The sequence below is a fragment of the Staurois parvus genome, unplaced genomic scaffold, assembly GCF_062004578.1.
Source record: "Staurois parvus isolate SC_StPar_1 unplaced genomic scaffold, SC_StPar_1.0 ptg000058l, whole genome shotgun sequence".
Taxonomy (NCBI): Eukaryota; Metazoa; Chordata; class Amphibia; order Anura; family Ranidae; genus Staurois; species Staurois parvus.
Genome location: NW_028317854.1, coordinates 9,327,483 through 9,351,089, shown reverse-complemented (window position 1 = coordinate 9,351,089; position 23,607 = coordinate 9,327,483). Strand labels below are relative to the sequence as shown.

The following is a 23,607-nucleotide window of genomic DNA, read 5'->3' as shown; positions in this document are numbered from 1 at the left end:
CACAATTTTTTTCTGTATGACAACAATAAGCAGGTTGCAGCAACTCTTTAGAATACACATACGTCACTATATTCACAGTGCACTGTACATATGCAGTCCCATATACCAAGAATCTCAGAATACTGCCACCATTTAAATGTACTTTTTTCACCGCTACTTAATTTACCAACAATGATATCAATCCCCTGTCTTTATTAAAGTGAAAATAAATAATATCCCTATTCTCAAAAAAACCCCACCCATACACATTCACTACTTACTGGCCTGATAATCTATTTATAATTCAATTGTTTTTACTGTGTTTTTTTCCTCCTTGTAACAACTTCCATGAGCTCATGAACCTCTCCTATTCCTTTTCACTTCTGTTTGTTTGGAATGACCGTTGCATTTTAGTTGCAGTCATGTGCACTGCTCTATGCACACTACAAATCCCATAATCCAATGTCAATCTCAGGAGAGAACAAATGAGGGTGGCTACATTCCTACCTACAGTGGGACCATGGAGAATGAATGTAGCTACCCTCTAACAGGAATTTAGATCAGTGCAGCTAAAAAAGTGAGATTTGGGAGAGTCTGAGAGTCATAGATTGTTGAAGTTAGGAATACATAACTAAAGCGTTACCAAACCCAGGACCCTGCATTCACTATATCTTATCTCCCACAGTGCACAGAACATGGAAATGCATTTTTTTGTAAATATAAACTGCTAAATACCTTTTCTCATCAGCAGTATATAACATTCTTTTGACTTCTATCAGTGTTCAGCTGAGCACTGGTTAAAGCTTGTAGGAGGAGTTTTCATTCTGCTCTGACTGAGGCTACATAACCCCTGACCCTCTGTCTGGACAGTTCTGATTGGCCCTGCGGTGATCACATGCACCCTTCCAAAGAGAAAAAAAAACCTAGGAATACACATTAAACTGAGCATGTGCAGAGTGGCTCCTAGAGCTCTGCACTATCAGCAGATGGATTGGGGACAGTAGAAGAAGGGGAGGATTAGTGAAGACAGGATCAAACAGCCTTTTTACACAATGCAGAGGATTAGGCTCTTAGTGAGTATAATAGGCATGCTTTACTGCATATACAGACTGATTATACTGTTGCGGGTTTAATAACACTTTAAGTACTTTTTAGACAAAACTTAAGTGTGATATTAATGTGTCCCAGTGGAAAGGTACCATGCTCTGATAACAAGCAGTCTCTAATCCACGTGCTCCAATAGTCAATTGGTATAGTTAGTGGAAAACTTATTGAATGAATTAGAAATTCACTCACATCTGGCAATCACATACACAGGAATTAACTTTAGCAACATATAAATAACTTTGCCATGCTGTGTATCAGAGACCTATTTTTCCTACAGAAACACTCCTTATTTTAGCACTGTTATTAGTTAAGCTAAAATAAAATATGTTTTTTTTTGTTCTTATGTACCATCAAAATAAATCATTTCAGTAACCTAACAATAATACCAAATTAAAGAGAAATCAGTAGGTCAATGGCAGAAAAGTAAAAATAGTTCTTGTTCATAGAAAACCTACAGGTAAAAAAACTCAAGTGGTTTATTTATTTATTTATTTTGCTGGGGCTAGGTGCTGTGGAAGTAGGATATGTAATAGGTGTAGTGTATTATGTAGGTGTTTTGTTAGGTGCTTGTGGATAGTAAACACTTCAGTTTTGATAAAAATGTCAGCAACAGAAAAAAAACAACAATACCAAAAAACAAACAAGTGGTGACCAATATAACAAAAGGAAGGTGGCAGTCTCCTCTGCTGGCATTTACAATGTAGTAACTGTGTGGAATTTATGAATGTAGAATGCCATTAATGTTTTTTTCTAAGCCTTGTATAGTATGTAAGATAAAGGTGAGTCTGAGAGCACAGTACTGAGGCAGCAGTCTTCCACTCTACTAAGTGTAACTAATGCTGATTACTGAGGTAATTAAACTTGCTGTTAAAGTGACTCTCTGGAATGAAAAAAATGAACCACTACACGTAAAAGGAACATGCTTTATACTTGGATATCCCAACACTCATTCCACTGAACAGTCATATTATCCCAGCTACAGAGTCGCTTTATCAGCATTCACTCCACCACCCAACCATTTTCTGCTGCACAGATTGGTTCAAATGGACCAGTTCTTACAGCCCAATTATAAGCTCATCAATTTTTAATGATTTTTAAAAAAATTAGTTCACACATAGACAATGTTATTTTTTTTAACTACTTCAAGGGTTTTCTAATCTTTGCTGAGCAATTCTGTATGTATAGTGCGAGCAGGCACTTTGGGCTTTGAGCTGCATTAGAATGGTGTCTATGTTCATTCTCAGTTTTGGTATTGTGCCTCCACCTCCTCACTTTGCTGTTCCATTCACAAAACACATCATAGTGATGAAGTTGAGGCTGTGCTGTATAAATAGCACAGCAGAGTATGGGGGCAGAAGTACAACCCCAGAACTGGTGTCAATTACAGACTTCCTTCTGATGCAGTGGGTAGGCAGACGTGTGGCTCCCCACTGTACATATCAGAAACACTCAGCGGAGCATACAGGGCTTATGAAAAAGTGAAAGTATAATATTGTTTATGTGTTAATTAAATATAAAACATACGTTAAAGTTGGCGTGCCTAGAATGGGGGTTAAAGTGGTTGTAAACCTTTCCATATACCCATATGACTGGCCTCACACAGATTAAACAAATTCTCCTGCTAAGTTGTACCTGTTTATCTGCAGCCATTTGTCCTGTATAACATTGTAAAACTCCTGAGATGAAAAGGGTTTTTAACAGACTCCCGAAGCAGGGAGTTGCATTTCCACACTGTACAAGAGCTCTGAGAGCTGATTGGAGGGAAGATACACAACTCCATCCACACAGCACACAGGAACAGAGCTGAGCCTGTCAATCTGCCGGAGCTACCTCCTCCATCACCTTTATTAGCTTTTGGTGTCTGGAAAACTTGTCAGAAGTGACCCATGTTGATAACAGAAGAACTAGACAGTAAACAAAAATGACAGATAGTGCTTTAGAGAAAGGCAACTAAACATTGTATAAATACAGTATGTGCTTTGTTCAGATTTCATGTCTGAGGTTTACTACTCTAATTGTAAACCAAGTCCTTCTTCTTGGCCAGAAAGACTAGTAGGGACTAGCCCCTTGATTCTGAACTTGCCTCTATAACTTACCTATGCCATCCACAACATCTCAGATTTTTCTTGAATTATTTAAAATGTAGCATTGCTGATCTGCGTGTTTTGCAGTAATTGTATTTCATTGCACATTCCTTTTAAGACTAAGAAGTAATTGATTGACAAAAGCCAAGCCAGAATGTCATGAAACACAAACAAAACCAACTATTACTTTTAAACCCATTTGATGCAAAAAATACAAGTTAGTCGCATGACAAAGATCTTATTTATTTGTAAATAAAAATTTTGTTGAGTGTCAGTGTTTAAATGTCACTGTTTATTAGAGAATGTATGTTAAGAAAACATTCAATGACAACATTTTTATGGTACATTTAAAACCTGTCTAGACACGGGTCATTGCTTTTTTTGCCTTGTTAAACTGTTGTCAAAATCTGTTTCCTTACCACTCATCATATTGCAACAAACATTATTTCATACTGAAAGTGTGTGTTATATTTTAATTTATGTTGACATTTCCCTTTAAAAAAGTGACAGTTTGTCTGTGTTTTCTTTTTTCAGTGTGACAGTGACAGCGACCAGGAAGAAAAGGTAAGACCTATTTTGGGTTGTTCATTTCTCTTTTGCGATATGTTCCTTTTCTATCCTTTGCCAATATTATTATGGGTTACCGTTCTGTATGATGTACAATTTGGCAACACGGCCTTTCAGGATTTGGTACACCATATTTATTTTATTAATCTTACTTTTTTATATTGTAGACAAAATTAAATAGTAACTCTGTCAAAGTTGACACATAGTGAGAACACAACTCTCTTTGTTAGTGTATTAGAAAACAAATAAATATCATCATGTTTGTCTCTTCTCTATACCTCCCAAAAAACTTCCACTCCAACCACTAGTACCTGAGCCATGTTAATATGACATCCAAGTGAGCTCACAGTAGTGGGATTCCATTTTCAGCCTGATTTCTAGTATGCAGAAATTAAATAAAATGGATATGTAATCCAAATTTTCATTTATAGCACTTACACCCACAGTTTTTAAAATAAAACTGAAATATTTCCCTGGAATTCAACTTAAAACATTTATTTTATGATATTTGACATTGTGTAAAATCAAGTGTAATCAAACAAAACAAAGAGCACTCACTATATGCATACCACAAAACCCATGATTTTGCAGTGCCTCTTACATGTCTGTTCAAGCATGGGGGGATTCCACTGTATTGCAGACAAGGTTCAACTCCATAGCTGTCAATAGTATGAACCTCTCATTGTTATGGAAGAAAATATATAGGGTAATGACACTTCATCACCTCAGACAATCTGCTCATGAAAACTAAATCCTTGGTTCATACAGACTGTAGAGAAGAAAAGAAAATGTGTGCACCACGGATACATGGGATGCAGAACTGCTATGAACGTAAAGCTACTTTATTACAAAAAAAAAACAAAAAAACAAAACAGAGAAAACAATACAGAGAATTTAAGTTTGTAATTGCCCTCTTGCATTACAAACATCTTTTTCTTTTGGGTTTATTCAAGAATGTCCCCTATCTTTTCATGGACTGAGCATTCTACCAGCCAATTTCCATAGGCTATAGTCCATGTTATGTTTGAGAGCAGTTTACATACATTTTGGCAGTCCAGTGCAATGAAAAAAAAAAATTTCCACCTCCTGATTTTGTCACCTACTTTTTCTAAATGCTGATTTTTAAATATTAACCTCCTACGGAGCAACGTGGAAAGAAAGGCATTGTCACCATTGACTGCTACTTATTATCAGGTATTTTTATGGAGGTATGAAGGTTATTTTTGATATGTAATTTATGTAATATTTGTTTTTTTGAGCTTGTAAAAAAGATAACAGAAACCAAAAGAAACTCATTGTCTTTGCATGCACATTTATGTTAAGGTTCCACAAACTTGAATTGACTGTGCATATGTATTAAAGTAATAGGTCTAAAAAAATATAATGGCCAAAATATTGTTCATTGTAGTTGTGTTGGCATATACAGTGCATATGATGAAAAATAAAAGGGATATAATAGTAAGAAACAAAAATGGAAGAATAAAAACTATGATCTCTCATAAAGTTGAAGGATTTTGTGGCTAACACATCGTGATCAGCCTTAAAGGCTAAGTTCAAATTTTGGAACATGTTCCAGCTCCTTCTGCCAGTTTCCCTGATCGCCCCTCAATTGTACAGCAGGTAGGGGATTTTTTCCCTGCACCACTGTCACAATTTATAAACATTGCAGCCATGCAGGTCTCCACCCACACGGCAGTGTCATTCACTCACAGTTTCCTGTGAAGGAATGAACTACAAGTACACTCAGCCGCCACAGCTGATGGCTTGCAGTTCTGAATGAACTTCGAGAGTGCTGATGAGTGCTTTGTTAGTTAATTTACAAGCCCTGCAGCTTTCAAACAGACAGCTCGTATGGAGGTATGGGTTGAAATCAAGAGGGCTTGTCTGCAGAATCCTGACCATTGTACTTCTGATCCACTGATCGCGAGTGCAATGCTTTTCAGGCTTCTGGAGGAAAAAATAATTAATGCATATTTTTTTCTGCAAAAAATATGTGAATTTATTATGTTTCTGAAAAGGTGAACTTATTTTTTAAAAGTATTTAGAATTTTGTTAACAAATAACTCATTAAGTTTGAAGAGTCCATAGGAGGTGATAATTTCTTGAATACATTCAGTGCTATTAGTACAATTCACTCACAAAGCAAAACTGTTGTTCTGAATGACAGAGAGTGGCATGATAATCTCTTTTTACCCACAGTTATGGAAAGAGGCACTCAAGACAATAGGGTCAATTGAACAGAATTTTTCAATGTTTTCTTGTCAGCTATCAGTTAGATATTTAAAGGATACGTTCACTTTTTATATGTATATAAATAAATAAATACATACATATATACACATATTTTTGCAGGTAAAAAATGCTCATTTATTATTTTATTTCACTGGAACCTTTAAAGAATTGCACCCGAGATCAGCAGATCATGGGTGCCATGCCAGGCTCCTGTGGACTCTCAGTACACTGTCTGCCTGTACACCCCCTACAGGCAGGCAGTTAGTGGATTGCAGGAAGAATCAATGAAATACGAGAGTGCTCACCAGTACTCTCGTAGTTCATTGAGAACTACAAGCCATCGGCCGCAGTGGTCAACGGTATTTGTAGTTCAATAATTCATTAACTCTGTGAATAAAAGTGGTGGCTGCATGTGCTGTTTTTAAATTGTAACAGTGGGAGTGAGGAGAAGACCCCCCGCCCATTCTCACAGGGATGGGGGATCAGGGGAGAGGAGGCAAGGGCTGGAACATGTTACATGTTCTGTCATAATTATAATTGGAGCATGTAACATGTTCCAAAGGTGAGCTTAGTCTTTAGGTAGTCTTCCAAAAATGTTTTGATTGGGGTGACGGAGTGCCTTTCAATCATGGTACGTCATATCCCATGCTTGGTTACATCCTTAGGAGGAATCAGAAAACCAGGTAACAGTGTACCTCAGTTGTGCATCTATACAGGTAAGTAGGTACCTTAAAACTGCACACCTTGTTCTTGCATGGAAATGTTTAAGCAATGTAAAAAATCAGGTTGATATACTAAGAATCTTCAAATAATAAAGTGGTTGAATGTTAATTTCAATTATCCAATCAAGTGAAAAACAAATTCCTGTTTACTTATTTCTTCTGGACCTGAAAGATAATTAAAGTGTATCTTCACTTTTTTGTGTGTGGAAATTCTTAACTTCTTCAGCAAGTCATCCCCAGAGTAATTCTTAAGAAAGGTAGTTGAGGAAAGTAGAAAAATAGCATTTGACCCCTTAGGTCAGGGGTGTCAAACCGGTGGCCCTCCAAGCTACAAGTCCCATCATGCCTCTGCCTTTGGGAGTCATGCTTGTACTTGGGATCTGGTGGGTTCTGAGAGATGCTGTGAGTTTCATGACGGTGTATGCACAGCCCGAATCACGTTCCTGGGGATGTCCGGAGCTGTGAAGGTGAGTGACTTTCTCTCTCTCACCATAGAGGATGGTGGCTGGTGTATGGGGGGCAGTGGTAGTTGAAGGGTCGGGTGGAGGGCAGGGGTGTTCTTGGTCAATGTCAGGCTCTTTCTGTGGGGAGGGAGGGGTGCACGCCAATTTTTGTGTTGCCTAGGGCAGCACAAAACCTAAATACACCACTGACTGTGACATAGTGGGAGAGAGGGGGCCGTGCTAAGGAAATTTAACTCATCATATTTTCTAGTATTGCACATTGCAAGTGAATAAAAAAATATGGAAAGAACAACACTGTAAGTATACATTTTAAATACTTGATTTTCTGTGCTTTTACCTACATTTTTTGAGTTTGTGTCAGGGCCTCCATTAACTGATTTGAATCCAGAGAAATAATTGACAAATATGGGTATTTCTTATTGCACAACATCACTGTCCTTTGCTTTGCTGTTCTCAATAGGTATGATATAGGGAACATCAAGACCCCCAGCTCATTGTTTATATTGTTTAATAACCTGGAATTGAACTGCAAACTAAACTGATCTATTCTTTTTTTATAGTGTGGTTAAAGGGTTAAAACTTCCGTTAGGTTTGTATTAATGTTTGTATCCTGTCTGGAATATTTCTTCTGGCTATCACTATGCTATTTCCTATTTAAAGCAAGATCAACAAAGTTTTGGCTGAGTTTGGTTATATCTGTTTGATGGCATTTTTAGTTTTAACCCCTATACTCATAGTATATGAAAAGTATATGTGTAATAAAAAAGCATAACTAAAACACTGAACAAGGTCATACATTTTTATTATTGGTCATGTTTTATTCTATTACTCAATGACACTTGCAGTTCCAAAAGCCTAGAAACTCTTGCCAACTAACACTGCATTGTCAGAAGACAGGAAACATAAGGCTTATCTGATGCCTGTAATTTGTATGCGGCATATGCAGCCTGTTATAAAATGGAAGACATCATTATTTGAACAGGTCAAGCATATTCAGATGAAGACAAATGGTGCTTATTTGATTTCCTTAAAATCAGGAAATGAAAAAAGTGCTCTCTGGAGAAATCATGTTCTGCCTCACTTAGATGATAGACCGAGGCATGTAGCAGCGATAAGAACAGGCGCTCGTCCTGCGTTTTTATCTCTGAAGGACGGTCAGGACTGTCATCTCGCTGACATGTGCATTATCCGTGTCATTTTAAACAAAGTGACCTGTGGAAAAGTGCACTCTACTGTGACATGATAATGGGATGTTGGATGACAGGTAAAGTATACACTTATAAAAGGAGGCTGTGTATTATTCTTTTGTTTAAGTGACAACTAGGAACTTCCTTCCTATGGATGAAGGGATTGTCATATTCTAGTGGTGAGACCCTGCTTGACTTATCAAAGCTGGAAACTAAATGAATGTATTTATGAGCCTCAGAATGTATTATGCACAGATTTATTGCAGAACTCTGGAGAGGGGAAGAAGTATTGAACTAGATTGTTCTATGCAAATCATGGGGCAAGAGGCACCTAACCTTGTCTACTGAACATCCACTTTCTTAGCATTTTCTTTTCTCACTGGGCTGACATTTCATTAAAAAGAGAAGAAAATTACATAACTTTGTCAGATATTGGCATAAAGTAGTCTTTATTCATATTAACCACAAAAAGTATGTATCTTCCTAGAGCAGTAGGAATGTAGATGGGATGCAATGCTGCTCTGTCCTCGGCAAATATGAAAGCAATGGAAAATGATGAGATATCAGTGAATAGCTATGTGTAACTCTATTTAGAGGAATCAAAGAGGATTGTAAAAGGTCTGTGTATGTACATACAATATGTGTCTGTTATTTTTAAAAAAGCACTGGGTGTGTATAGGTCTAATAAAATTAATCCTTGGGATGTTGGGTCAGCTGCATCTTAGTGGGAACTAGCTAAGGTAGACATGGACGAGCTCCTATTGCTTTTATTACGGGTACTTATATAGCGCCGTACATATATATTGCATATTCACATCAGTCCCTAACCCTCAAAGGGTGTACAATCTAAGGTCCCTAACTTACATTCATACATACACATACTAGGGCCAATTTAGACAGGATCCGATTAACCAACAGCATGTCTTTGGTGTGTGGGAGGAAATTGGAGTCCCAAAAGGAAACCCATGCAGGCACAGGGAGAACATGCAAACTCCAGGCAGGTGGTGCCATGGTTGGGATTCAAACCAATGACCCTAGTACTGCCAGGCAGAAGTGCTAAGCATTTAGCCACTGTGCTGCCCAGCATTTGAAGGTGAAAGCTTGATGACAATATGGACCTAAGCTGGTTTTTCATTATACAATCTGATTGTGCAACCATCTTTAGATTTACTAAAATAGCACTGTATGCTATGTAATGTGAGGACAGATATTAACACTTTATTCAATTTATATCAAATCAGGTGGGGTCTTGCACTACATACTACTTGATGGCAGATCTAAGTCATGTGCAATCAGTGTAATCAGATGCTATACTTCATAGTCAACTTAAGGCTGCAGTTAAAATGTTGGTACCATAAGGTACCGTATTAAATTTGTACAGTCACTGCACCCTTACTCCTAGCTCCCACAAGGCAGCTAAGCTGACGCATTGCCACATGTGTGTGGTCTCCTAGTGTAGACGCTTTTAAAGGAAAATGATGAGCTTGTGAAAAAAATAAACCTATATACTCACCTCCATACTGCAGCATCGGTGTGATGCTGTATCTGTCCCACTGCTGATGACCGCTGATTGCTTAGCTCTTGGTCTGCTTGGAGTGGAGAGCAGTGGTTGTCAGGGACCATTCCCAGCTCTCATCCTCCAGCTGCATAGGGGGAGGGTGCAGCTGGCTCTGGCTCACAGCCACGTGCTGAGAAGCAGATCCACCTGTCAATTCGGTAGGCGGGTGAATTCCGACAAAGTTTAAACACTTCCAGAACCTGGCACAGCTCTACCTCATCACTATCAGCTGACACTGCGTCATAGGAGAACAAAAGTAAGTGTACTCACCCTTCTGTGTCAATCAGCTGTTCTCGACATTTTGGACAAGAGGGTACTATGCTCCACATATGGTGGAAATGCCCTGTGGTGACTAGGTCTTGGATCCGTTTATTTAATTTCCTTTATTCAGTAACGGAGGGTTAATATTTGTTGATCCCCTAAATAGCTCTATTTCATTTATTGCCCACTGATATTCCTAAGAAATTGGTTAAGCTGATTCTTTATATCCTGTTGGCAGCGAGAATTACGATAGCCAAACATTGGAAACGGTCAACAATGTTGATGGAATTAGTCAAGCGGAAACATAATTGGATTATGATTAATGATAAACGTACTAGTATATTTAACAACAATACTTCTAAATTTGAGGGCACTTGGGATCCATGGATTCGGTATATTTCTGCTATTAAACGGGCTCTTGGCTGGCCCTCTCTCTTATTTCTTTTCTGGGTTTTATTCTTTATTTTCTTTTTCAATTATTTGCTAATTTTTTGTTCTCTATATTTTTGTCTACTATTTTAATGATATTATTCATATCACTTTGTTTATGGAGCAGTTTGCTCATAATCAATCAAACTTTGCTTGTGCTACCAGTGTATTCCTCATTACTCTTTATTGGTCGATTTTGTTGTTATGTTGCTACACATTGTACTTGAATTTACTGTTTTATTGCTTATGTTCTGCAACTCATCATGTTGGTGGCTTGCGTCTCCTGTCTTTCTGTATAATGGTTCTGAAAATCCTTAATAAATATATTGAAATATAAAAGTAAGTGTACTCCTGTGACCTGCAAGACAAGCATGGCCAGAAATGCATTGGCCATGCTTTTCATTTATGTATGGTGCTTCCACGGTGAACCAGGAGTTGAACTGTTATGCTGTAAGGACCTATTTCGATTTTTGTGTTGTGTTTAACATGCCTGTCACACCTAAGGGTCCATGAACACTGGACTTAAAAAAAACACCAGTTCCCTTGGCCAAAAAAACCCCACTTACATAGAGTGTTTTTGTACAGGAATTTAGAAAAATTTAGGAGCTTCTAGAAGAGTTTATGAGCATGTGGTGCTTTTCTCTGAAGAAAACTGCTCCCAAAAATGCATATCAGAAGGGGTTTTTACTGATATCCCAAAAAAGTAAAATGTAGGTAACACACACCATGGAAAACATTCCTTAAACTACTTCACTAGCGCAATATGTTTTAAAACAGTGGAGTAGTGGAAGTGTACTCCTGGAGCACTTTTTATGAACAGCAGTCCAGAAAACACACACAAGCAGTCAGTGCATATATCAATGGATGTGATATGAGCTGTCATTAAAAGGCTCAGATTGCAGGCACAATGTTTAAAGATGGTTGGAGTGGCTCTGTACCTTGGGATCACTGTGATGACCAATCACAGTGATCATAAAAGTACAGTAAATGCTAGCGTTCAAGAGAGCCCTTTCCTCTCACAATGGAGGAAGGGGAAGAAGTGAGGATTTATTAACGCAAGGGAATGACTAAAGGGACTATAGGTAGGAGTGGATTCAAAGTGAGGGTTTGTAACTGATTGTGGGATCTTTTTTCCTCCAATAGTGTTTACTACTTTTTTAGAAAAAGAGTCATAGTATACATTTGTATCATAATGATACAGTTAGTAATGTGTCCATAACAAATAAAGAAATCTGCAACATAAACTATTATTTGATCATGAATGGTAGAAAAACACAACAGTTGCAAATGGAGAAGTAGTCACAATATCAAATCTATTATCCTATGCACTAGTACATATAATGAAAAGTAGGAAATGGATTAAAAAAAGGGATAGAAAAAAAGAAAAAAAGGGAAGGCATGGGGAATGGAACGGTAGGAACAAGTACTATGGGTTCAACCAAAAGCCAAATTCTCAAGAGGGGGGGGGGCCCGATCTCACAGATCTAGCAAATGGCCCTAGCCATAGAGTCTTTAAGTCTCGCAGTTAATTTCTTGTTCGAGGAAGTTGACTGTAGCTTAGTCTACACTAATGCTGAAGAGAGGAAATTAGTTTGCCAGACCTTAGCAATGCTTTGTTTGGTTGCCATAAGGATGTGTAACATTAATTTAAAATGGCATTTTGTAAGGCCATCCAGTTTGAGGTTAGGCAACACCTCACTAGGAGTTAAAGGGATGGCCAGACCTCATAATGAGGCCAATACGTTATAAACCTACAGCAAAGGTGGCTGACAGTCAGGAACATCCATTTATTTTGCCTGTAAGTTCCCAGATATGAACATCCTCACAAACATAGACTTCTATGTAACATGTAATTCTGGTCAGGACAAAATAACAGCTGTACAACATCTTATAGTTTGTAACTAAAGCAAGTGCACTCTGGGAGCAGGATTGGGTAGTGTCCCAAATCTGAAGCCATTGCTTTGGCTCAATTTCAATATTATTGTCTGTTGTCCTTTTAGTCACAGAGGTGTGTGTTATAAGTACAGAGCCTTCATTAAGTAAGGTATACAACATGGAGATAGGGTCACGAAAGGGAGTCAAATGCTTTTTGGAGGACAAAAGATAATAATAACATACTGTAAATGGTATATTTCTACCATTTCTATAAGCACTCCAGATCCTGCGCACACTATCTCCTGATTAGGGGGCCTATGAACCAGGCAAGCAATACCGGTGTTCAATGGAGTATCGAGTAGCAAGAATTTCCACTAAGAATTTAACATCTATGTTTAAAAGTTAGATAGGACAAAGTTCACCTAGTTAGAGTCATCAGTATTCTGTTAATTAATCATGCACACCATTGCCCGTAAGGATTCCAAGTAAAAGCTACTGTATGTCCTGTGCTGAAAGCATCAGCCAGCATGGGTGCTAAGAGATCAGCAAACCTTTCATAATATTTGATAGTAAAGCCATAGGGGCCAAGACATTTGTTACTTTTCAAGGACTTAATTGTCGATAGAATTTTCATTAGATCAATTGGTGTTCCAAGGTTTCTCTGAGAAAACAGAAAATGATATGTGAGAGATCAGGCATCCACAGTGGTGGATGAGTCTGGAGTGGTGTAAAGCTTCCTAAGGTGACTAGTAAATTCTGGGGCAATCTTCTCCAGATTTCTCATGAGTACCCCATTAGAAAGACAAAGGTGGACTTGCTTTTAAGTGAATCTACCTTACAAAGCCTATTTGCTAATAGAGTATCTTGCTTATTGCCTTTTAAATAACATTTCTGTTAGATTTTCCTAATTTTTTTGGTGAGTTTAGATAACAAGGGATAAATTGAGCTCACATTTGCCCTATCCAACTCAAGTTTATTGCTCACTGATGGGGATTCTGTGAAAATTCTCCTTTTCTCCTGGAAAGTTTATTCAAATTTTTTTGTTCTGTTAAGGGAGAGTTGTTAGGCGTTCATCCTCTGTGGGGGTCGCCTAGAGAGAAAAAAGGTGAGAGCAACTGTGTCATGGTCTTACCAGGGAACAGCTACTATGTTAGAGGATAAAGCTAATGGTAAAATGGAGTGAGGTGCAAAGAAATGATCTATGTGCATGGTAATAAAATGTGAAGTAATTAGTGGAAGTATTCAATTATCTCCAACAGTTAGCCAGACCATTGTTAGCCAAAAGGTTCTTGAAAAGAGACAAACGTTTAGACATTTGCATGCCTGAAATTTTTGTTTTGTTTCATTTCAGATTCATTCGTTCCATGAAAAATTTCATTTTGTAATCCTTTTTATTTTGAATTGACTCTTTTTTGGAATTTGCTTCGTATCTTCGACATTCGTTTCATATATTTGTTGTTCTGGGTGGAACAATTTTGCAGTTTTTCCAGAAGATTGCTATATATTCAATATATTATCAAATAGGACAGGTTCAAATTGGAAGGATTCAGTGTTTTCAGACGCTGGTCCAATCCACCAAGAGAAATGGCATGAGTTGATTGGACAATATCAACTGGTGTCATGTGCATCCTAATTAACTAATGGAACAAAATTCAAATCCATTCATTATCCAAATCCCAATTATTGAAAACATTTGAAAATTGAAATAATTTCCCTATGATGCAACTACTATTGCATTATGTGACATCATCCAAGTGAAATTAATGAAACAATTGCATTCATTAATTTCATTATACCTTTTTTCGGATTTGTTGAAATTCATTACTATGTCCATTCAGAGATTGGTGTACATCCGATACAAAAGTATATCCAGTATTATCCTTTGAAACGTGAAGCAAAATGGATTTTCTGTTTAGGCTCAAGGGCATCTTATGGTTTAAATGAAGGATTTACCTTCCTTCCTTTTGTGTGTGATTAGGGATTCTGTGCTTTTTGTTTGATTTTGCTCCATAAATGCTATATAATGGTATGGACTGTATTTTTTGTCCTTAATTAGTGGAGCATTAACAGTGTTTGAGAGCACCAGCAGTGTCTATTGTGTTGTGGACTGATGTGCTGCTGTGGTGTTGTTTTTTTGTCCGCAAGATGGCGTCTGTTGAAGTACTGAGCATGTGCAGTTTTTTGTCCACAAGGTGGTGTCTGTTAAGGAAGTGTGCATGTGCGGGGGCCATTTTAATGGCCATTTCTATATATAGAGGTGAAACAAAAGATAGGTGCCATTTTGCCACCATGTGCAGCTGAACACAACTTCCAGGCACTATGTAACCTATTTTAATTCTTCATACTCCTGACAAAGCTCTGTTTTCTGGAGCAAAACATGTAGAGTTTCTTTTTTTCATTGGGTCTTTCTTTGGGAGCGCTTTTTGAATGCACATGGTATTCACTCATCTCCCACCTGTTTTTGGAGAGGTCTGTACTGCATTTTACAGTGCATCATTTGCATTCCTCAGGACAGTGAGGTATTTTTGACTGGATATGGTGATGTACGGGGCTTATCTAGGAGAGGCTGACATTTAAGCCCATGTTTGTGGGGTAACTATCATTTCCTTAACAAAGATTTTATATTCAAGCTGATAGGTTTATGATCAAACTACAGTGCCTCTTTGTATGCTGTCACTTCATCTAAAATGGTATGGTATTTGATTTGGTCTGGTGTTATTAACCATTTGGATGTAAGGTAAATAATTGCAATGGTATCCAGTCATATTGTTGTGCGCAGTACATTTCTCTCCAATAGGCATTAATTACAGCTGAGCATGCATTTTCTATATATTTGAATAAAGGTTATATATTTTAGATTCATCAGTTGGCCAGATGGTGCGTAGGGAAACGCACCCTCGTCCAGTATAGATTTATCCTTTGATATCCAGGATTAAAGAAGATGGGAATCTGCAATAGAGTCCTCTAAAATACTTCACTGTATGTATTTGGAATGTGGAGTGAACAAGTCAAACGAATAGACTTTAAGTGGGTGCTATCCTTTATCTTGCTTGGATCGCACCAAAAGAAGTCAGATGAAGGAAAAGTCTGAGAGAAAGTGTTGGAAGTGGATGTTAGAGGTGATAGATGTTTGACCTGCCATTTCCTCTGGAGAGCTGGATGAATAATAGCCAAGGGTGGATGTCACAGGTAAAAGGGTTCATTTTCAGTGAATTAGGCATAAAAAAGCTCTTCATGAGTTCTCTTTGGTTCATGGTATTCTGGTGAGTCTATATATGTACTTTGGAGGTGGTGTGTTTGTCACATGGATCTTAAGAAGTTGTGGTGGTGTTGGATCTGTGGCATTGAAAGATCTGAACAATTGATTAATCTAAAATGTATAACCTTTGTTCAAATATATAGAAAATATATGCTCAGTTGTAATTAATGCCAATATTTTTACATCGCATGGACTGTGGCTACTGTGCACCCTTGTGGAGGAGGAAGAGGAAAAGGACATATTGGCAGGCCCAATTTAAATGGCTGCTCAGCATCTTTAAGGAGAGGAAGGGTGGAAAGTGTGCATTAGCAAGCCCTAAATAAATATATGATATGTGCCTTTGAGGGGGATGAGAAAAAGGGTGAGGAACTTTGTTAGATTACATGGGAATGTTTTCAGCACAATGAAATTGGCCAAATTAATTTTGAAAACATGTGTAAAAGAATGTATATACAGTAATAGTCAGAAACACAACATTAAATCTATGACAGTTGAGAGTCCAATTCAGATTCCCAGGGTCCATTTTCCTGTTGAAGGAAGTTTTGGGGGAGGTCATAACAATGTACACTTTGGTCATAGCAATATACTTTCTGGGGTCTATTTATTTAACAAATCGCTTTGCGAATGTCTCATTATTCTGCCAAAAAACCATGTCCATAATATTTGTAATATTTGTGTAATAGTTTCCTTGTTGCCTTTCACTGGGCAAATGTAACATTACCTAACGTTTGATTCTAAGAGATAATAGCCATAAGAACATTCAACCATGAGAGTTAACATTCAATAGATTAAATAACCTAGCACTATAGGCTAGGACATTCTACAAGCAAGGGAAATAATATGAGGGAGACCTCAGCACTGTGTACAGTTTAACTTTGTGTGAATGGTAAAACAATTTGGTGTTTGGCTGGGTGAATCTTCAACTGCAGAGTCAAGGGAAACATTTAGCAGTGATAAATGTAAACAAAGAGTAGGTCCCCCCCTCCCGCCACTGCTTTTACTGGGCTCTCCCATGCAACTGGGGAGCCTGGTAAGGATGTGTCTGGTGGCATCCTGTTCCTGAGACACAGTGTGAGGAACAGATGCCATTCCTCCCACCGTATGACGGCAGAAACTAGAAGCAACAAGGGCTTTGTAATTTCTGGTTTTGGGCTCAGTGAACAAGCCATTACCTGCTTCAACAAGATTGGTGTGATCTAATGTTTTGGAGGCCAGAGAAGAGAACTGGGGTCTAACAGACCCCAGATTTCTCCAAAAAGAGGAACGGTCATGCTTTATTGTTATCACAAAGGATGTTTACATTCCATTTAATAGCAATAAAAGTGATAAAAAAATAGAGTTACAGTGTAATAATAATAAAAAATATATAATAATAAAAAAATTTAAAGTGCCTTCATCCCACCGTGCTTGCCTGCAAAGACGAATGCATGTAAACGGCAATCTCACCACATATGTGAGGTATCACCAGGAATTTCAGAGTGAGAGCAATAATTCTAGCACCAGGGCTCCTGTGTGACTAAACTGGTAACCTGTAAAGGCTTTTAAAGCATCGCCTATGGAGATTTTTAGATACCGTAGTTTGGCGCCATTCCACGGGTGTAGGCAATTTTAAAGCATAACATATTTAGTATCTGTAACATCATCTTTTATATTTTATCAAAAAATTGTGTACTATATTGTATTTTTGTGCATTAAAATCTATTACAGTGTATTTTTTCCAAAATATTTGCGTTTGAAAAACCGCTGCCAAAATACTGTGTGACACTACAATATTGCAATGCCCACCATTTTATTTTCTAAGACCTCTGCTTAAAAAATAAATAATATTTAAGGGTTCTAAATTGTTTTCTAGCAAAAAAAAAATTTAGTTTTTTACATGTAAGAGAGGAATGTCAGAATTGGCCTGGACTGCATGTGGTTACTTACTGCAAAAAACAAAAAAAAATAAGTGCGCGTCCATCCATACTAATTCATACTAGACCCTTATCCGAGCATGCAGCCTGGGTGACCAGGAAAGGGGTCCCCAGATACCACCTTTCCTACTTTCCTACTTGAATGATTAAGGGGTACTTGGTACCCCTACTCATTCACAAAAAAGAGTCACGAGTAAATAAAAACATATATAAATTATGACAAGCCCTTTAATTAAAAAAGTCCCATGATGTAAATCCACCATCAATCATGTTGTCCAGTGATGCATATCCACGTCAGTCACAATGTCTGATGCCCGCCAACCAGCCAAAATTAAAAAAGCCCATCATCAATGAACCCATTGCCTCACTCCCACTGCATGTCATTTGCTGGTACTTGCTGGTGCAATATAAGCAAAGGGGTGGGGTCTCCGGGTGGTGTCATTGGCCAGATATGGATATGACCATATATGGTAAATAATGTCACAGGGATCCCAGTAAAATCATTGACCAAATATGGCCATGACCAAGGTTGTGGATAAGAAACTCTTGGCTTCATTAACACCTTCCTGGCAAGGTATGCCCAATGTTAAAGACATTTAGCCTGGTATAGTTCATAAGGGGGCCGCATGCCCCCCCCCCCATTTCTTGGCCTCCCAATCTAAACATGGAGTTCCCCCAAAATCCATAACTGAAGTCTGTTCTTGGAATTTATTTGGGAAATATGGGGATGGGAGGGAGTTCAGGGAATGTGTGGTAGTGGTTTTTAAGTGTTTTTGTGCACCTTGCATTACCATTTTATTAAACTTCCGAATAATGTGTAAGAAGGGTTTTTTTCACAGAGAATAGGTACAAGAATTCAAATATTCCCTTGGGTGTGGCTCCTGGGTGTGGCCAAATTGCACAGTGGGAGGGTCTTAATGAGGCATTGTTAAATACCAAAAGTACTTTACACACAGGGGGCAAGGATCAGTTGTGCCCTACATACAGAGTACAGGAGTGCGCTACATACAGATTGCAGAGTTCAGGAGTGCACTATGTACAGAGTGCAGAGTTCAGAAATGTTCTATGTACAGAGTGCAGGGTTCCGGAGTGCACTATGCTGAGAATGCAGGGTTTAGGAGTGCACTATGCTCAGAGTGCAGGGTTCAAAAATGCTCAGAGCTATGTACAAAGTGTAGAGTTTAGGTGTGTGCTTGTTTAGTTATGCCAAATTATTAATATTGGAATTTGAGAACACCTTTCTTATACACATCACCTGTACCTCAGCCAGGTGTAATTATGGCTAGGATACATAGATGACATTTTATTTAGCTGTCTAGAATATTTTTGTAATTTCATGCTTACCTAAACTTGTGTATGCTAACAAAACATGCATACATTTAATTGATATTAAAGTTAGTCAAAAGGATGGATCTTTGACTACAGATATCTTATGAAGAGCAAACTAACTGGAACAACTATATATCTCCAAGCTAGGAAGTCTTTGCATACATTTAAGCCAAGAAGTTATTCTTATCATGCCCCTGTTTCCCTAACTTCCTCTTCACACTCTAGGGCAACATATGCCATTACTCTGCTATTATCCTTTAAACAAACTAACAATCTAAGCAGCCGTTAAACAATCTAACAATCTAAGCAACCAACTAATACATGCAGATTTTACCTCCACCTTCCATTTGCAAAATGCAATTTCATCATGAGGGGAGATTCTTTATCCATCCATGCACTGGTCATAGACTACCCATAAGATAAATTCCAAGCTGTTATAAGTACTTGTGTAATAACAATGTATATACCTACTCTCTATAAATAATATCTTCAGTAGTGCTGTCCTCTCCACCCCCAACTTGATTTCCACTACTGACTCCCGAATCAGACCTCAGGTTAAGACTGCTGCTTCATTTCTGCATTTCTATTAAGGTTGGCAGTTCAAGTTCACAAGTTGCCGTATTCCATGGTTGGTGATGGCCAGAACTTTTGTTGCACCAAATGTGACACATCATGATCTCACTTCCAGATGTGTAGCACATCAGAGGGGTCAGTCTGTGGGAGTTTGTGGTGTACACAGGGAAAGAGGTTTTTTATATTCTGATATGTAAACTTTGGATTTTCTTGTTCAAGTATTTTATTACAGAATTTCAAGCAAAAAAAGTACCGGCAGAGAAACATTACAGGAAGAAACAACAACAAAGGTGCCTAAAGATATTCCCAAACTGTGGGGATGCAGTCCCTAATATGGGGAAAAGAATCAGCATATTTGAGATAGGTACATCTGTGCAAAGTATAGATTCTAATCAATAAAAGAAATACAGTAATATAACAAGAACTTCACACTATAGGTTCATGGAATGCCCTAGGTTAAGAAGAAACCACAAGCTGCCACAACAGTTGTGGCCTTGAGGTGCAGGATTATGTGGAGCGGATACATTGGGCACCCCACTGAAAACAGGGAATGGTAGTGGCAAGACCTAGTTTGTGGCTGATGGTACCTCAGAAGGTGCCCACTGGAGCAGACTTCCAGCAACAGAAAGAGCTCTCAGGCTGAGTAAAAGAAAAGGAAAAAAAGAGAAATAGAAAAGAAGGAAGGGGGCCCAATAGGACCAGAAGGAGGAGAAGAAAGTTAAGTCTTATGGAAAAGGGCGGGAATAGGGGAGGAGGAATGGGGTGTGCCCCGAGGGTGAGGTGAGCCATCAAAGGTATCATATTAGGCCTAAAGACTTGTGTCAGGTACCAGCAGGGGTAGAGCAGGGATTCATAAAATTCAGCCAGAGAATGTATTCTACTTTTGGCTTCCATAATAGATTACTTTCACACCCTATCATGGCCCTGGTAATTCTATTTTGGTTTCTGGGATGTTAAGATGTGGGGTTTTCCAGGTGGCCTTGGCTATGGTTGGCTTTGCTGCTGTTGTGACCTGTAGGGGAAGTTTAAATTGATGTTGTGTCAGGACCAGGGGCGGACTGACCATTCAAGCACTCGGGCACTGCCCGAGGGCCCGGGGTCAGAAGGGGGCCCCATGAGATGCCCCTGGTACCTTTCATTGGTTTTTCATAGGATTTTTTGGGTGTGGACGAGGACACAGGGCCCCATGATCCCCTATTGCCCGGGGCCCCATGAGTTGTCAGTCCAGCCCTGGTCAGGACTGCTGATTGTTAAGGAGAGCTGAGGTTAGATCAAGGGCCAGAGGGCAGGAAAATATGATGGAAAGGATGTGGAAAGTTTCAGTGCAGAATAATTGGACTACAGAGAAACTCCACCATATGTGGTGGTAAGTGCCAGGGTCAGAGCAGCCCCTAAAGCAAGAGGATGGGTGGGAAGTGAGATATTTGGCTATCTGAGCAAGGACCAGGTACCACCACATGAGAATTTGTAATTAGTTTTTAAGGCTACAATGTTTTGTGATGCTGATCTTGTGGCTGACCTAAAGAAATGTTCTGACATAGTTTGGATTAGAAAGAATGCGCCTACCTTTGAATTTCCTGTAGACTCGGGTGTCCAGAGGCTTATGGAACCCAAACTATTGTCAGATCATGGAAACCAAACATTCATATCTACTCCAAAGCCAGATTTTAGATTAACATTCTATGTTTTATTTACATTGGAACTATTGATATAGTACAGTCTTAGTCAAGACTGAAAAGTCAATAGATTGCCCCTGTTTTGCATTTTGGCATAAGCATTTGAGTGGCCATGAATAAACAGCTAGGGCAGCTGTGTAAACACATTGAGACTATGAAGTACTGCTTAAATCTAATATGTTTTATTGTAAGACTGGGTAGTAAATTTAAAACAAAAATAAAAGAACGTTAGCCTCACTAATAAAGCATAACATTTCACCCATGGACAACCAGGTTTTAGAATAGGTACAACAAATTTAACAACCAGAGTTTGCAATAGAATTCAGGAAATTAAAAAAAAATAGTGAGAAAAGATTTGGCAAGAGTCTTCCATTCAGACACACAGAGGTTTTCTGATATTTGAATTAACAGACAGATGTCAAAAATAAAATTACTTCTTCATATGACCAGTTTTTTAAAATATATATATATATATAGGGTATATATACATACTGTAAACATTCACAAAAAGGAATTATACAAACACAAACATTTTGATGTATCTTTTTGCTTCGGATGCAGCCCCACATTGGAAAGTATAATGCGTCAGGGGAAGGGTCCAGCATATAGATAATATCCCATACCCTTCTGCCACCACCGCTGTTAAGCCAATGAAGGATGAGCTTCTCGATGCACATAAGGACATAACCGATGCATATGCAATATTTATACCATATCTCTATGATATTACACTGGATACTGTTGTGATCATTGGAAACTGGCTTTATCTGTGCTGCTTAGATAAACTTGTTTTATTGTAATATTTTTCAGTAGAGAAGTGCTTTAGGTTTAAATAAATCATGATGTCTTTTAATTGCTGCATGCCAGAAAATGCCAATCTACATACATACATACACACCTTTTTTAAAAATAGATTGTTATCATCTGGGGGCTTGACAATATCAATCTTTTTCATGTAACACTTTTTGTTAAATTGTTATACATACGGTATATAAAGACAATGGGGTTGATTTACTAAAACTGGAGAGTGCAAAACCTGGTGCAGCTCTGCATGGTAGCCAATCAGTTTCTAACTTCAGCTTGTTCAAATAAAGCTTTGACAAAAAACAAAAACAAAATTGGAAGCCGATTGGTTTCTTTGCAGAGCTGATCTAGATTTTGCACTTTCCAGTTTTAATAAAGCAACCTTAAAGTGTTGCTAAACCCACATCGGTAAAATCAGTCCGTATATGCAGTAAAGCATGCTTGTTATACTCACTGTGGAACCTCCTCGAGCAGAAAGAAAACTCCTCCTACAAGCTTTAGCCAGTGCTCTGCTGATAGAAGTCACAAGACTGCTATAACTGCTGATGAGAAAAGGTATTTAGTAGTTAATATTTACTCTTCTCAGGTCTCCCACTGGCTCTGCTGGACCCTCCTCCTTGCCGAGCGTGTACTTGCGCCTGAGTCTATGGGACACACAGAGCATGGCTCAATCCCACCCCCTTCTCCCTCCTCACCGGTTGTGATTGACAACACCATGAGCCAAGTTTATATTTACTAAAATAATTACACTCCCTAGTTCTGTGTACTGTGGGAGACCAGATAGAGTGAATGCAGGGTCTTAAGTTTAGTAACACATTAATGACTATATTAGCAACATTGGAGGAGATCATATGGTAAGAAAAATAACTGAAAAGTTTGCCAAAACACAAAAGTGTTAGCGCATCCAAAAATTATACTTTAGAAATGTAAATAAAATAATTATTTTTTGCACCACCCTACTGGACAAGTCTATGTCTATGGTCTATTTCACATTGCATAAAAACACAACACAAGGGTGCTGTTTAGAGATGGGGTATTCACTCTAACTTGAGCTGAATGAGCAACCTGTCTCCCAGAAGCAGATGTTTAATACAGTAAGATATACTCGGAGCTAGGAGGCCAACGAGATATGTTATCTGACATACTGGTTAGTGTAGGATGGCAGTGACACCCAGGAGGAAAATGAAGATTTAAAACACTGCCTATTTTAAAGCTAAGGATAAACCTCCTTATTTTAAAATGCTTCTTTGTGTCACTTTCAGCATTGCATTAGATATTTAGACAGTGGTAACATTGGCAAAGAGTCTTAGTGCCTGTATTGCATACAGAGATTTTCCTACATATTAGATGATCTTTCAGGATGATTTAAGATTGTTCCCCTTTCTCCAAAGAAACTCCTTCCCTACATTGTATCAAACATAAATGTGACTGCTAGGAATGTCAAAGATGAATCAGTAATTTCATGATGGGGGCAAAGATGGGCAGAACTTGTATCTCTTATGGTCTCTGATAAAATACCTTCCACAATACTCAGTAGCTCATTACACAATTTTTGGAAAGGCCCTTAAAGCAATCATAGTAGAAAAAG

The 23,607-nt window shown here is 38.3% G+C and overlaps 1 protein-coding gene across 5 annotated transcripts in view; it reads left to right on the top strand.

The window, feature by feature from the left end:
• The window catches only part of AUTS2 (activator of transcription and developmental regulator AUTS2), a 1,792,114-nt gene that overhangs the window by 1,198,405 nt on the left and 570,102 nt on the right, over nucleotides 1-23,607 (top strand). For all 5 annotated transcript variants that reach the window (XM_089668486.1, XM_089668488.1, XM_089668487.1 and 2 more), the window contains one exon: nucleotides 3,705-3,734. In XM_089668486.1, coding sequence (XP_089524612.1) covers nucleotides 3,705-3,734 — 30 coding nt within the window. The remainder of the gene's footprint in view (nucleotides 1-3,704; nucleotides 3,735-23,607) is intronic.